The following is a 14752-nucleotide window of genomic DNA, read 5'->3' on the forward strand; positions in this document are numbered from 1 at the left end:
TCTGACTCTGTTTCCTCTGGTTCTGTATAGCACTAGGCTTTGGGCTGTCCAGCTAAAGGACACCTCAGGACTGAAGCTGGCAGCTCCAAAAGGGGCTCAGACAATTCTATATTCTGGGCCCCAAGTAAGAAGGAACTCATCAGCTCCCGAGAGGGAGCATTTCTACTCACAGCCCTTAGTATCCAGACTTTTATTAAAGCCCCTATGAGAAGATCTGGTTGACATTTTACCTATCGATTGTTCTTTGCCGGAAGCATCAGGGAATGAGGGACTCCCAAATTCCCAAGGGCCACTCTAGCTCACAGAATTTCTAGGTCCTCTTTTTACAAAAAGATTTCAGGCTGTTCTCATGCCAACCAAGGATCGATAAAATAACCCACCAAATATGAAACCCCAAGGGTCCCCTTCCAATTGAAATTGGTTTGTTCTGAGTGAGTGCAGCAGGTGGGCAGGGATTCTAGAAGGATTCTACAAGCCAGGATGATGCAATTAGTCGCTCACAGGCCTCCGCTGCCCCCTTCTCCTCAGACTCCTCCTTCAGGTACACAGGCAGTCCCGACAGCCTGCGGTCTCGGGCCCCCATGATCACCCCAGACCTGGAGAGTGGGGTCAAGGTGTGGCATCTGGTGAAGAACCACGACCATGGGGACCAGAAGGAGGGTGACCGGGGCAGCAAAATGGTCTCCGAGATCTACCTGACCCGGCTATTGGCCACCAAGGTAATTCCTGCCCTGCCCAGCCCAGGGAAGGCTCCTCAGAGAGGTGTGTCCTACCTCCCACCCAGCCCACAGCATAGGAAGGACAGCATGGAGTCTGTCCTTCAAGGTAACGCATTTGGACAAGCAGGTCCAGGTCTGGGACAGGTTTCCCAGGAGATCAGGCCACTGCTGTTCTCTACCCTTTGGCAAAAATCACAACGACATCTTTCCTCCTAGCTCACCCTATAGGACCGCCATTACTCCTCAGAGGATTGACGCTCTCACCTCGGGCCCCTACACCCCTTAGGAAATCATTGGGGGTTTTTATTGGTATTAGATGGACAGATATGCCAGCTTCCTCCATCAGTGCCTTTTCTACCCACTTTCTGGCCACAGTGGGAGGAAAAGCGTGAAGGCCTGGTCCTTCTGGTATCCAAGAGAAGGCTTCCCCTTCCCCGTCCCATCTCATCTACCCCCAAATGCTGATGGAAGCGAGGCAGCGGCCGTGCTGGAAGCTATGTTCTAAAGCTGTCTTCTAGCCTCCCTAGCAGAGAAAAGTTTGCCTATATGCATAGCAATCATCCAGCCCGTATTTGCCAGGACTGTCCCCCACTGACCCCACAAAAATGTGGCTGAAATTCTAATACAGTGGCATCTCAGACTTGCCCCCTGAAGTGCCTCAGAAATACACCATCAGACCATGCGTCTCAAATTTTGCTTTGCCTAATATGCTAATAAGAGACCAACAAAGAGACACCAAAAGGTTGGACATTTTCCTGACCTTCAGAGGGGTTTTTCAAACGTGCAGACTGTGGGCCCCAGGCCCAGCCTTGTCCCTGCCCCAGGTACCCTCCAAGGCCCTGTGATCAGGGCTGTGTCTCAGTGTTCTTGGATCTGGACCCTTCACCCAGTCCCCACTCCAGACACCACTTATCCCAGGCCACTAACATGGTGAGCCTTTCACACCTTCCTGTGAGACCCTCTGCAGTCCTTCCCTGCTCCCGCTGGAAAGGTCCAGCCCTCCATCTTGTTCTTTAGACACCCTCTCGTACCAGCCTGTGCCCGTCATTCCCCGTGGGAAGCCTGGGCTCAGAGCACTTGCTGTCTTCAGTCAGACTCCCCACACCCACACCCGCCTGCCATGGACACAAGCAGAAATGTGACATGTGGCCGCAGGTTGGAGGAGGTTCTTGCCAGGAATCTGCAGCCCATTCAGTCCTTCCCACCTCCCCAACACCCACCCCACCCCCACTCCCACCACACTCTGTGCACAGCCTGGCATTGCAGACACATTTCCAAGGCAGGATCGGTCCAAGGCACCATCTGGTCTGCCCACCTGCTGCCCGTCCCCCTCCCCCACCTCATACTTTCCCACCACCCCTCCTCCAGGGCACCCTGCAGAAGTTCGTGGACGACTTGTTTGAGACCTTGTTCAGCACCGTGCACCGGGGCAGCGCTCTCCCCCTGGCCATCAAGTACATGTTTGATTTCCTGGATGAGCAGGCAGACAGACACAGCATCCACGACACAGATGTGCGGCACACCTGGAAGAGCAACTGGTAAACCCCTGGGGAGCCCAGGGAGAGCTGCAGCCTGGCGAGGCTGCAAGCTGCGGGGGATGAGGACTAGCGGGGACCAGGGAGATGGGCGGAGCCTGTTCTCTGCAGAGCAAACATGGTCCCCAGGCGCCAAGTGAGCCCTGCCCAGCATAGAGCCTGGCACCAGGACAGACGCACCCTTGAGCTCTGTCCTTCCAGGCTCAGAGCCTTCTCCAGGACGTGCCTCGTCCTCCCTAACTTCTGGTTCTTAGGAAAGGGGGCTGGAAGAACCTACACAAAGAGCCACGTCTGAGACCTAGCAGCAGAACTTCACAGACAGGCATTGTGGGGCATTCTGAGCACAGCAGAACCTAAGGCACTTCCTGAAATGGGGAAGCCCTGAATTAAACTTAGACCCTGGGGAAGTTGACCCGTGCTGGGAGAGAGCTTGCACCTGCTGTAGACTTGAGCCCACCAACTACGAGGTTGTCATTGCAAACGTGATCCCTTAAGGCCAAGTGATTACCCCGGCGCCATGGCTTTCAGGAAGCAGAAGGCAGGACGTCCTGCAGGCGTGACTGTCTCCCCTAAGGTAACCTCCGCAGCCAAACCCAGCAGTGGGAGAAACAGCTCCTGCGGGCTCTTTTTTTTTTTTTTTTTTTTTTTTTTTTTTTTTTTTTTTTTTGCTGTACGCGGGCCTCTCACTTGTTGTGGCCTCTCCCGTTGCGGAGCACAGGCTCCGGACGCACAGGCTCAGCAGCCATGGCTCACGGGCCCAGCCGCTCCGCGGCATATGGGATCCTCCCAGACCGGGGCACGAACCCGTATCCCCTGCATCGGCAGGCGGACTCTCAACCACTGCGCCACCAGGGAGGCCCTCCTGCGGGCTCTTTACGCAAGACTTTTCTCTCCTGGGTTTTGAACCTGGACCACAGACCACGCTGAAGACTGACTTTCAGGTCACAAAGGGCCTGGCCAAGAGCCAGAGTAAAAGCCTTCCTTCAGGAAAAGAGCACAGAGAGGGAAGAGAGGGGATCCAGGCATTTGGGTTGGGCAGGCAGCCCACACAGCTGTCTGGAGTCAGCCATCTCCTCAGAAAACAGAGCCGGCACAGATGGGTCCCGGCTGTTATTTGGGAATCAAAAGTCCTAGCAACCAGCAAAACACTTTGGAAAAACCCACCCCCAAACCCCATATATTCCTTCTTTTCCGGGGTGTCGTGGTTGCCAAGCGCTCCAAAGTCTGCAGCTTTGATCACAGTGGAGTGAAATGAAGAGGCTCTGGTGGTCGTGGGGTGAGGAGGCTCCAGTGCACGTCACTGGGACAGGCCTTTCATTCATCTGCATTCCCAGGGCCGGGGCCATGGCTGTTCCCTTTGCTTTGGCGGATCCTCAGTCCAGCGCCGGGAGTGGCAATTTCAAGGGAATCAAGAGAAAGTTCTGGATTATCCCCATCTCTGTGCCCTCTGTTTCCGGCCAGGCCCAAGTCATAGAAATACTCTGCCCTGGAGTTGTGGTGGGGAGAGTCCCCTTAGCCAGACCTCAGGTCCCTAATGTCCAAGGAAAGACTATTAGAAGCTTCCAAAGCTGCCGGGGGAAGGGCAGGTAGAAGAGAGGAGTCACCTCTCAGCCCAGGCCACTCCCTCCAGGTTAAGGAAAGTGAGTGACCCCGTTGCATTTGGAAAGATAAGCCGAAATCATGATGGAAGGACTTGGAGTGGGCACAGCTGATCTTTCGCAAAACTTGGCATGAACTGAGACATTTGGGAAAGTTTGGGGTCCAGGAGAATCAAGAGAAAATGAAGGAGGGGGGGAGGTAGTTTGGATGGCTGAAACATCTCAGGCCCGAAGGACAAGCCGGGGACAGGGCTCATTCCACAGAGGATCCAAAAGAGTTAAGGGCCTGCAGGCAGCTGGAGGAGACGGCCAAGTTGGAAAAGGCAGCAGAAACAGCAGCTGTTCTGGTTTTGAAGGGGAGTAAATGGGCTTATCCTCCTTATGGCCTAAGGAGCAGAGAAAAAGCATTCTCCTCCGATTATAAATTCCCAAGTTGCAGAAAGAACTCTCCTAACGACTGATCAGTTCCTCTTGGGGTGGGAAAAACGCGGCGTCCTGTAGTGAGTCATTCCCAGCGTGCCAACAATGGCCTCCTCTTCTTCCTCTGCCCCCCCGACCAGATCCTAGAAAGCCCCTGGGGAGAGTCGTGAAAGAGCTGCCCCCAGGGGAGCCCATTCCGCAGCCCAGCCAGGCCAGGCCAGCCCTGGGAAGCAGCTGGGCAGCCGGGCTGGGTGGGGAGCAAGGTGGCGCCCTTTGCGCCCACTCGGAGCCCGTGCTGGGGCTGCCACTGCATCCTTCTGGACAATGGCCACGGGCATTGGGAAGGGACTCGGGGAGCCTGGGGGCTTTGTTTGAAGCTCTGAGAAGACTGTGCAGCCCTCTGTACTTGGGCTTCCCTGGGGACACAGAGGCCTTTGGAAAAGACCTCCAGGAGGGAACGAAGCCACCCACACCCACCTCTCAGTTGTCAGAGAACAGGGTCAGCACCCCATTAGGACACAATAGTGCCTCTCCTTTTCTCCCAGCATCAGTAACAGCTTAGCCTAAATTGGCAGCCCTGGCCGGACCCGTTTTCTGTGACTTCGTTTGAGAGAATTTGGCATTTGTGGGGGAGGGAGGAATGTTGGTGAACAGCATGGGGCACGGCCAAGGTACGGCCCTCAGACTCTGCTCTGCTGTTTCCTACAGCCTCCCTCTGCGCTTCTGGGTGAACGTGATCAAGAACCCCCAGTTTGTATTTGACATCCACAAGGGCAGCATCACGGACGCCTGCCTCTCTGTGGTGGCCCAGACCTTCATGGACTCTTGTTCAACATCGGAGCACCGGCTGGGCAAGGACTCCCCTTCCAACAAGCTGCTCTATGCCAAGGACATCCCCAGCTACAAGAGCTGGGTGGAAAGGTCGGTAGCGCCCTCAGGACAGGCCCATGGCCCTGAACGCCTGCTGCATTCCCTCCTCCGGGCTTCACTGACCAAGGACTCAAAACCACGTTTGTGGTGCCTTCGGGACCTCATGCTCACCTTTTTCTCTCTTGTCCAAAGTTCCTGCTGGGGGAAGAAAGGGAAGCTTTGTACCCTTCAAGTCAGATCATTAGCATTCTAATTACCATTTATTGAGCACATGCTAAGCACCCAGCACTGTGAAAAAGATGTTGTATGTATCACCTCACGAAAATATCCAGCAGAGTTGTGAAGTAGGTATTATTATCATCCCCATTTTACTGAGGAGGAAACTGAAGCACAGAGAGGCAAAATAACTTACCCAAGGTCACACAGCTAGCAGGTAGCAGAGCTGGAATTTGAATACAAGGAGTCTGGTCAGAGTTTGGGCTTTTAACTACCCTGGAAAGTTAGTAGTTAGGGAAAACCAGTCTCCAGGCCCCAACCTTAGGGAAAACCAGCCTCCAGGCCCCAACCGCAGCTTGAGGGAAGAGGCCAGAGGAAGCTTCGTCAGAAGAGAAATAGGGATGCAGGAGCAGCTGGGGACAACTGTGGTCTCAGGGGTTCTGGGGCCAGGGTAGGTATAGGCAGTATTTGCTGAGTCCCCACCAAGGAGCCTGTCCTCTCTATGGCAGATACTACGCAGACATCGCCAAGCTCCCCGCCATCAGTGACCAGGACATGAACGCCTACCTCGCCGAGCAATCCCGCCTGCACGCCATGGAGTTCAACATGCTGAGTGCCCTCAATGAAATCTACTCCTACGTCAGCAAGTACAGTGAAGAGGTGAGTCAGGGCCCTGGGAAGGATGCACTCGGGGCAAAGCAGGTTAAACAAAAAGCAGGGCTCCATCCTTTAAAAAGAGCAACGGAGGCTAATTCAGAAAACACATTCACGGAGTCAAAAAGTCATCACCATGCTTTTAGAAGCAGCCTATCCTCTCCTGATTCATTCAGTGCTTTCTTACACCTTCCATTGTCTTGCCCTCATTGTTCATGCAATACATAACACCTTTATTGAATAATGTAATTGTTTTCCAGTTCAAAGTGTACGATTAATTTCATCCATTCTTAAACAATGAATCAGACTATTCTTTGCAGTTGGGCAGATGCTGTCAGTTACATTTCAGACAGACATTTCAGACTGGATCCTGAAGAGGACAGCTCCAGAGAATTCACAAGTCACGCATTAGCATTGCACCTGAATGTAATCGTAGTAACAATAATAATAGCTAACACATAGCACTTGCTATATGCTAAATGTCATTTAAAATACTTTAGATATGTACATACACACACATACATACACACACACATATGTATGTCATACATATATTCAGTGAATCATTTACATTATTTAAGGTTATATTCATTAAGGCAGAATGGAAAGGCAGATAGAAGGATATAGGATTCTGGAAAATGGCCTCTTCCATGCTGAGTGCTAAGTCTGCCCCCCCCACCCCCTTTCCTTCTGTTCCTCAGCTCATTGGGGCACTCGAGCAGGACGAGCAGGCCCGGCGACAGCGGCTGGCATACAAGGTGGAACAGCTTATAAACGCCATGTCCATTGAGAGCTGAGAGATGGAGCCTCCTGTTCCTGGGAAGAGGGACCCGTGAAAGCTGTCACACTGGGCATCTCAGAAGGAAGGACAAGTGACGGGGATCAGGCCCCAGCGCTTGCTGTCCCCTGAGACTCCCTCCCGGGGAGAGGGAAGGACCCCTCTCCCCACGCCAGCCAAGTTGCGTCACAGCCTGTTCCTGCAGGGAGAGACCAGGGGTGTCATCCACCCCATACCCCCGCGGCGAGGACGAGAGGGACGCCAGGACCCAGAGAAGGTGGCTCTTCAAGCTGAGAGGCACGACTGGGCGCGGTTCTGCCTCTGTGACTGCTGATTTGCATGAAAACTCATTCAGTGTATATTGGGGAAATAATGAGAACTTTATTTAATTTTTTTTAAGAAAAAGGAAAACCAGAAATAAAACAAAACAAAAAGCTTCCCTGTTCATCCCGTCCAACTTTCGTTTAATTCTGATTTCTGTCCCCCTTTCCTTCTTTTACCCCTGTCCCTCCTTCCTCGTATAATTCCTGGTTCCCAATGCCGGAAAACGCCTACAGAGAGATGCTGAGAGAAAGCAGAGGGAAAAAGGATTGTTTCCTTGCCTTTGGAATTGTTTTTTTTTTTTTTTTAAAGTGAGGAGCTGAAGAATAGCACAAGTTGGCACCAAACACTTCGCAAAAAGAGAGGCCAGTGAAACCTGAAATTATCCTGGCAGCCGTAAGAGGTGGGGAAGGACTAACCAGCCTTTGCACAAATGGCAAAGCCATCGAGCGGCTCCACCTGGCTGACTGGAAACAGCTTTACATACGCACACCTGTGTATTCTCATCTCTAGAGGACATGTGTGTCTGTAGAGTACCAATGCTTTTTGCTACTGTTTGGTTGTTTTGTTTTATTTAATCCTAAACCTCAACAAATGAGGAGCTGATTTTGGTACTTTTCCTTTGGGTTTCCCTAAAGTTACTACCAGAAGTGGGGGAGAGGTGAGCCTCTCCGAGACCAGAGGCCTGGCCTCCCCGAGGATGCTGGGCGGCTCTGCCTTACATCCGTCACTGTCATAAACCAGGCACCCTGGGGAAAGGCCTTGGAGGTGCATGGGCCAGGCCTCCAGGAGATTCCATTTGGGAGCTGACCTGGGGATATGGGTGTTTGGCTTTGGATTCTGCTCCAATCCGCCAGTGGTTTCTTGCAATTAAAACAAAAATCAAACACTGTTTACAGCAAGCAATACTTGAAGAGCATAGGTTCAAGAAGCTGCAGTATTTATTGTTGTGCTTTCTGTCTTTTATTCTCTCATGCCTAGAAAGGGGAGACAGCCCTTCGCTCGTGTGCGGAAGCTCCTGGTCGTCTGAGCACTGTCCTCGGTAGAGATGACTGTAGCATCCCCATGTTATGTCTTCTTCGGCCTCTCTTTCTGCCTCTCACGTCCTTATGAGTTTGAAGGACAAGTGGGCGGCTTCTCTCTCTCCTGCTGACACCTAAATCCATGGATGACCATCCGTCCTAAGTGTAGTTTCCAAATAAAGAGACCAAAGTTCCACACCCTGGTCCTGAGGCCCCATGGAAGGCAGTGGGAGGCATCCAGAGGAAGGCACCTCCGCTGGTGCAGGACCCTAGTTACCGGACAGCCACCGGAGTTTCCGGGCCTCCCACCCTGGCAAGAATCCAAGCAGCCAGCTCCAACTTCTCCGCAGGCAGCATCAGAGTGAGTGGGAAAGAGGACAAGAGAAAGGCAAAGGGGTGGGAAGAGGGGCAGCAGGAGAGGACCCGCCTACCCTTCCCACCTTCTACTTCACAAGGGGCTGCGAGGCTGGGAATCGGGACCAGCCACCCCCAGCGATACCAGACCAGGGTCATTTCCTCTGTAATTAACTCTGGGCCCTGGCTTCTCTGTGCCCTGATTTACCTCCAAACACTTCCAGTTTCCAAAAGCTCTGCTGACCACATTGGATTGCCGGGAAAGGGCCGGGGGAGGGGTAGCTCTGAGGGCTGGCTTCCATCGCTGGGGTGTGGCTTTGGATCACCACACAGCAGACATTGCCTGGTCGCCTCAGCTCCAGTTTCTTGCCTGAATGCAGCCGACAAATGGGAGGAGAAAAGCATTCAGCAAAATACTCAGGAAACTCGCTGTTTTCATTATAATTCACAACCAGCCATGTGAAGGCCACTTTCTTCTGATAATCCACTTCTGTTAAAGTTTCTCTGGGCCTTATTAATAGCCTGAAAGAAATACTAATGACTGGCCTTCTGCACTAAGCCAAAGTGTTTGCCCTTCATATACCCAAAGCTGATCAGCTCAGAGCCCATGATTTATGGAGATGAAAGGCGAGGAGATACGGCAAGAGGCACGTGAGCAGGGGACTTTGTGCTGCCCACAGAGAAGTGCAACCCACCCTCATTTTACTTCTGAGCTCTGAAGGAAGGTTTTCTGATCACACCTCTGCTCAGACTGGCATCCTGGGCTTTGCCCCACCAAGAAGTAAAAGTTAGACATCTCAACTGCGACCTGTAGGCATCTACCCGGGTGTCTCCCAGCAGCTACTTCGGGTGACCATTCACCACCCCTGGGGATGCTTCCTTGAAGGTTTTGGAGGAGTGGGAGAATGATGGGGGGATGGCCGCTTGGCCAGTGGAGAAGAGAGGTACCAGAGCTGGCCTGAGAAGCTTGACCACGCTTCTCAGGATTCCATGAGAGAGCTGGGGAATGTGGGCTGGCAAAGGCTGTGGCACAGTGGTGTCCCTAAGGAACGAATTAAGATAAAGGAAAACTCGACTGGACTCAAGTCAGGCCGTGAGGGTGAAAGGATGGAGAGCCTTGCTTGGCTTTGGGTCGCCAAGAGTGCATGGCCTGTGGGATGGGAGGAGAGGGAGTTAATTGGCCTCTGTCCTCACTGTTATCCGATGTGATGTGAAGATATTTTGACCTTGTGTAAGGGATAAGTAATGTCACGTTCCCTCCCCCACATGAAGTCATCCGTCTTGGAGGGAGGCAGAGAGGGACTTCTCTCTGGAAGGTTGATCCAGCTCCGTTTTGTTTCACTGGTCTGCACAAGAGACAATCCTCTGGAAAAGGGAAAGGAAAAGCACCCCAGAAATGTGCTTGGCAAGACAGAGGGTGCTCATACACAAGACGGAGATGGACAAGCTGTCCATCTTGGTGGAGTGAGTCCTTCCAGCTGGCCTGATGCTGCCTACCCCTCAGCAGGGGCTCAGGTGCTTCTGTGCTTGCCCTCCTACAGCTCTCCACAGCCCATCTCTCAGAACCATTCCTGATCCACTACTGACAGAGAGTTCCCCCTCCTTGAAAAGTTCAGTCAGTAGAAGCACGGATCCACTGGGAACCTCACTCGCGGGAGGGAGCTGTTTCCTGTATTCATTCATTCAGAGAACGTTCCTCCGCTAACACTGCTTGCTAGGCCCTGCTCCAGGTGCTAAGAAACAGCAACGAACGAGACCAAGAAGGGCCTTCTAGCAAACTGACATTCTTCAGGCTGCTGGTTCCTGCTACCAACTTAGCCTGCATAGCTCACCTCCCAGACCTGCAGAGGGCACACGTTTTGTAGAAAAGGGAGCCAGAAGAAGGAAGAAAGCCGACCAACCCAGCTGCCTTACCTCGTTCTGGGGACAGTCCTGAGAGCCATGAGAGCCTTTCTCGTTCCCACTGCTGCTGTCTCTTCTGGTGGCACGTCCCCTGCTGCTTGAGCTCCTGGCCTTCCTTTATTTCTGCCAAACGGGGACAAGAAATAGCAGTCGAGGTCCCTGGCCCTGCTGAGCATGAAGCAGAAGCGACGGTTGGATGAGCTGGACTACGATGGTCTGGGCAGCACAAATTGAGAGTGTTTGAAAGCCTCTGGCTGATCAGTCTCCAGGTGCATCCCAGTTGCCACACTGCCCCCATTAACCTGCAGCCAGTAGATACTGAGCGGGCAGCTGCCCTCGGGGAGGCCATGCTGTCCTGCCTGAGGTTCCTGGGCCCTGGCCACGGGCAAGAAAGAACTGAGCCTCAGTGGTGGGGGCTCTGTGGGTGAGAAAACGCAGAGGAGTTTAGTGGACACAGGGCTGTGGGAGCAGGTCCTCTGGGGGGACTGGGGAGGTGAAGTTCAGGGCCTTCTGGTGCCTTGTCTCAGGAACATGCTTTGAGAAGATGGCGGCCTCCTCTTCATCACCCCAGTCTCTCTTCCCTGTCTCTTTCCTTTCTTCTGGTTTCCTCAAGAGTGAAGTTTTAGCATGTGGGGGCTCCGTGATGCCAGGGATAAAAGATAAAGTTTCACCCTTGGTATTAGGGAGGACCTGGGGGACAGGGCCTCAGCCCTGTCAGCAAACTGGAGATTCTGGGCCTTTCATGGACATGCCCATCGCATTCCCCTCACCCTAAAGGGACTCTTCCCTCTATCCTTTCTGCAGTGCAGCCCGTGCCTCCTGTCCTCACCTCAAGGAGATGGGACACATCGTCTGGATTTCGGTCAAGGCCCTGACTCAGGCCTCGTGTGCTCCCTGCGTTGGCATTACAGGTGGAGAACATAATGGAACGTAGTTCCCCCTACAGAGCATTTGTTCCCAAGTGTGTCAGGGAGGGAGGGACAAGCTCTTTGTACCACGAGACTAAGGACCTGAGCCCACCTGCCTCTCCCCTCAACTTCTCCTACGCAAACCCACTCTTCTTGACACACTGGAATCTGTATTATATATTTTTTTAAGAAAATAGAAAGATAGCTGTCCAGTTTTGTTGTTTTTACAGGTGTTGTGGAATAAAAACTGTAAGAAAATTATGTATTTAAAATGTTCCAATAAACTGGGGTTTTTTTGTCATTCTAATATATTATTGTGTACCTACTGTAAATATGAAACACTCCTATTTTGCAAGCCAAGGACACAATTTGTACTGTTGTTATATATAAATAAAGTTTACTGGATTAAAAAAACCTTAAATCTTCAAATAAACCTGGTTGTTCAGTAGCATATATGCAGAAAAACATTTCCTGGGCATATTTAAGAAGGAGGGTACTCATGGGAAGATGAGCTAAGTTGTTTTGAGGGACTTCTAGAATTCTCTCTGGAGCCGGAGCTTATTAGTGTCCAATTATCAGCGTCAACACACCAGCACTCACACACACACACACACACACACACACACACTCACACACGCACATGCTCTGGCTCTACCAATAGGTGAACACTGCCCCCTGGCCCCAAGACCCAGAACATCGCTTTTCTCCAACAACAGGCTGATAGTGCAGACTTTGGGTTGAGGTGCTTTCCTAGAGGTGAATTAGGTCTCAGAAGGAGAAGATTCACCTGCAGTCCTTCCTGAAAATTACATTCATTTATTTGTATTAAAAATTTCAAGCACCTACCATGGAATGGCATTGTGGTAAGTGCTGGGGGATGAAATAATAAATGAGAAAGACACAACCTTTGCCCTCATCAGCCTTTTAGGGTATGAAAATCATAAGGATTCTGAAAAAGGAATGTCTCAGCTGTGCCATGGAAGGGTTTTTTGGTTGTTTTTCTTTTATTCTCAGTTGAGGGATTAAGGATGAATCAAGGGAAAGATGCCAGATACTGTGTGCTTTCAGATCCAGCCCAGGGGAGAAAAAAGGGTTGGGCTGTGGCCTGGGGGATAAAAGCAGTTCAGGGCTGACATGGAGTCCAGAGGCAACTGCATCCTAGAGGTAGGGAATTGATGTTTGTCCTGAGGATGCCATATCCCTTTCCCCTTGCTGTACCTCCTTTTTTCTATTTTTCTTTCCCATGTCCCAAAGTGTGTGGGTGACACTTCCACTCTCGGCCGCTAAAGGAGCAGTTGAGGATAACCTGTCAATCTGACGTCTCAAAGGAGCGTGCCAGAAAACCACCGATCTACCTCCATGACGTCAGAACTGTGTCTGGGCCCACAGACTCAGACCCAGCACTCAGTGGAGGATCCTTAAGGATGAGGTACAGCCCTCACCCTCAGAGGGCCTCCAATCTGACGGCAGAGATAGCCCCTGCCTTCAGGGTGCCTCTAGCCCGACAGGGGAGACACAGACCCTGCTCTCAAGGACAGCCCAATCTTACATGTCTTATACAGGCAGCCAACACATGTAAGAATGGGGCCTGGGACTTGAAAACCACAGTCATGTAAACAACTGCATATTGATAAATCTAGTGCACACTAGAGTTGTAGAATTATTGTAGATTCAGAGAAATAATTCCTGTGAAGATATTTCAGGGCCTATTCTGCGGCCTCTGAGTTTATGGTGTTTGTGCGTACACACACACACACACACACACACACTCATTTGCGGAGAGACTGGAGAGATGCAAATGCTGGTCTTGAGGGTGAGAAAAATGCAAACACAACACCCTGAAGAGCCAGGAGAAGAGCATGTTGCCGAGGCCTGTGTGTAATTAGTACATCGTTTTCCATTGCACGGAGGTTTTGTTGTGAGTGCACTGGGCTGTTTTGCTAACATTAAACCATCCTCCGCTTCTCTTATAAATGCAGGCCTTGAGCACTGGAGGCACTCGGTTCCACCACAGTGATGAAGGTATAATCATTCCTCAGCAGAAGCACTAACGTGACCCTGGCAAGCTCCTGGAGGGTTGGCAGTGTGGGGCAGGAGCAGTTAGATGAGACCGGCCCCTGCCACTGCCTGCTGGGGACCCTGGGGTCAGCTGGGCTGGCCCGCAGGGCCATATGGACTGCATGGAAAAGGCCATTTCTCTGCATGTAGTCCTTGTACCCCAGAGTTTCCCCAATTTTCTTCCCACCCCACCATCTCTCCCCTCAGTAACTTGATCTTGGGGCACCTCTGTTATTAAATATCTGTTGCAGGACCTACTATCCTCAGGGAAGGAAGAAATTGGGGAGGAGGTGTCTGTCTATCCTGGTCACTGTTGTAGTCCCAAGACAGAGCACACTGAGCACTGGGCAGGCCTATAGCAGATGCCGAAGAGAATGTTCAGAATGAAAGAATGATTGAATGAATGGATGTTGTGAACCACCTCCATACTGAAAACACTGGAACATCCTCTCTTTTAGGCCTCTCAGTCTCATGTGATAGACCTGTTCCATTTTTATAGTCTGAGATCAGAGAGGTTAAGGGACTTGCTTAAGGTCACACAGATACTCTGCTCTTTCCACTGCACAACACTGCCTTCCATTAGCTCTAGAACAATTTAATACTTGAAAGTCTTCCCAGGAAGTGATCCTTCCTCTTGTAAAAAGCAAGTGCTATGAGAGCACTCTTCAGCATCCATTACTATTCACATTTTCTCAATACAATCACTGTCAATCCATTAATTGCACTGAGAATGACACTAGACTAGGCACTGTTAGACATACAAAGGGGAAAAAAAGATAAGTTTTAAAGTTGCAGCTTTCTCAGACTTTATGATCTAATATCAACACTATTCATTATACTAAGAGAGAAAGACTCATCCTTTTTCTTAGTGGGAATTAGATATCATTTTTACTACACGTGCAAAATAATTTTTTTTAATGTTTTTCTTAAATTTATTTATTTATATTTATTTTCGGCTGTGTTGGGTCTTCGTTTCTGTGCAAGGGCTTTCCCTAGTTGCGGCGAGCAGGGGCCACTCTTCATCGCGGTACGCGGGCCTCTCACTGTTGTGGCCTCTTCCGTTGTGGAGCAAAGACTCTGGACGCGCAGGCTCAGCGGCCATGGCTCACGGGCCCAGCCGCTCCGGGGCATGTGGGATCTTCCCAGACCAGGGCTCGAACCCGTGTCCCCTCCATTAGCAGGCAGATTCTCAACCACTGCGCCACCAGGGAAGCCCAAGTACAAAATAATTTTGCCAAACTGCAGCAGTAGGATTCTCAGAGAGCTGGGCTCTTCAGTTTGAGGGAAAACCTGCATGATAAGCCACACAAGAGATTTTAGGGAAGTGGGTGCTGCTGGCGATCTGTGCTCGATCACGATGACACCATGCACTGTCAAACCTCCCTGCTCAGCAGGTG

The 14752-nt window shown here is 51.4% G+C and overlaps 1 protein-coding gene across 1 annotated transcript in view; it reads left to right on the top strand.

Annotated features, from left to right (window-relative positions):
* Window positions 1–7438, top strand: part of PLXNA2 (plexin A2) — a 219296-nt gene extending 211858 nt beyond the window's left edge. Inside the window, exons 28-32 of the mRNA XM_082613496.1 lie at window positions 529–719; window positions 2088–2257; window positions 4981–5193; window positions 5868–6018; window positions 6714–7438. Coding sequence (XP_082469622.1) covers window positions 529–719; window positions 2088–2257; window positions 4981–5193; window positions 5868–6018; window positions 6714–6809 — 821 coding nt within the window. The 3' untranslated portion in view covers window positions 6810–7438. The remainder of the gene's footprint in view (window positions 1–528; window positions 720–2087; window positions 2258–4980; window positions 5194–5867; window positions 6019–6713) is intronic.
* Window positions 7439–14752: the final 7314 nt, after the last annotated feature.

Source organism: Mesoplodon mirus (assembly GCF_964341445.2).
Source record: "Mesoplodon mirus genome assembly, chromosome: 3".
In the NCBI taxonomy this organism is placed as follows: Eukaryota; Metazoa; Chordata; class Mammalia; order Artiodactyla; family Ziphiidae; genus Mesoplodon; species Mesoplodon mirus.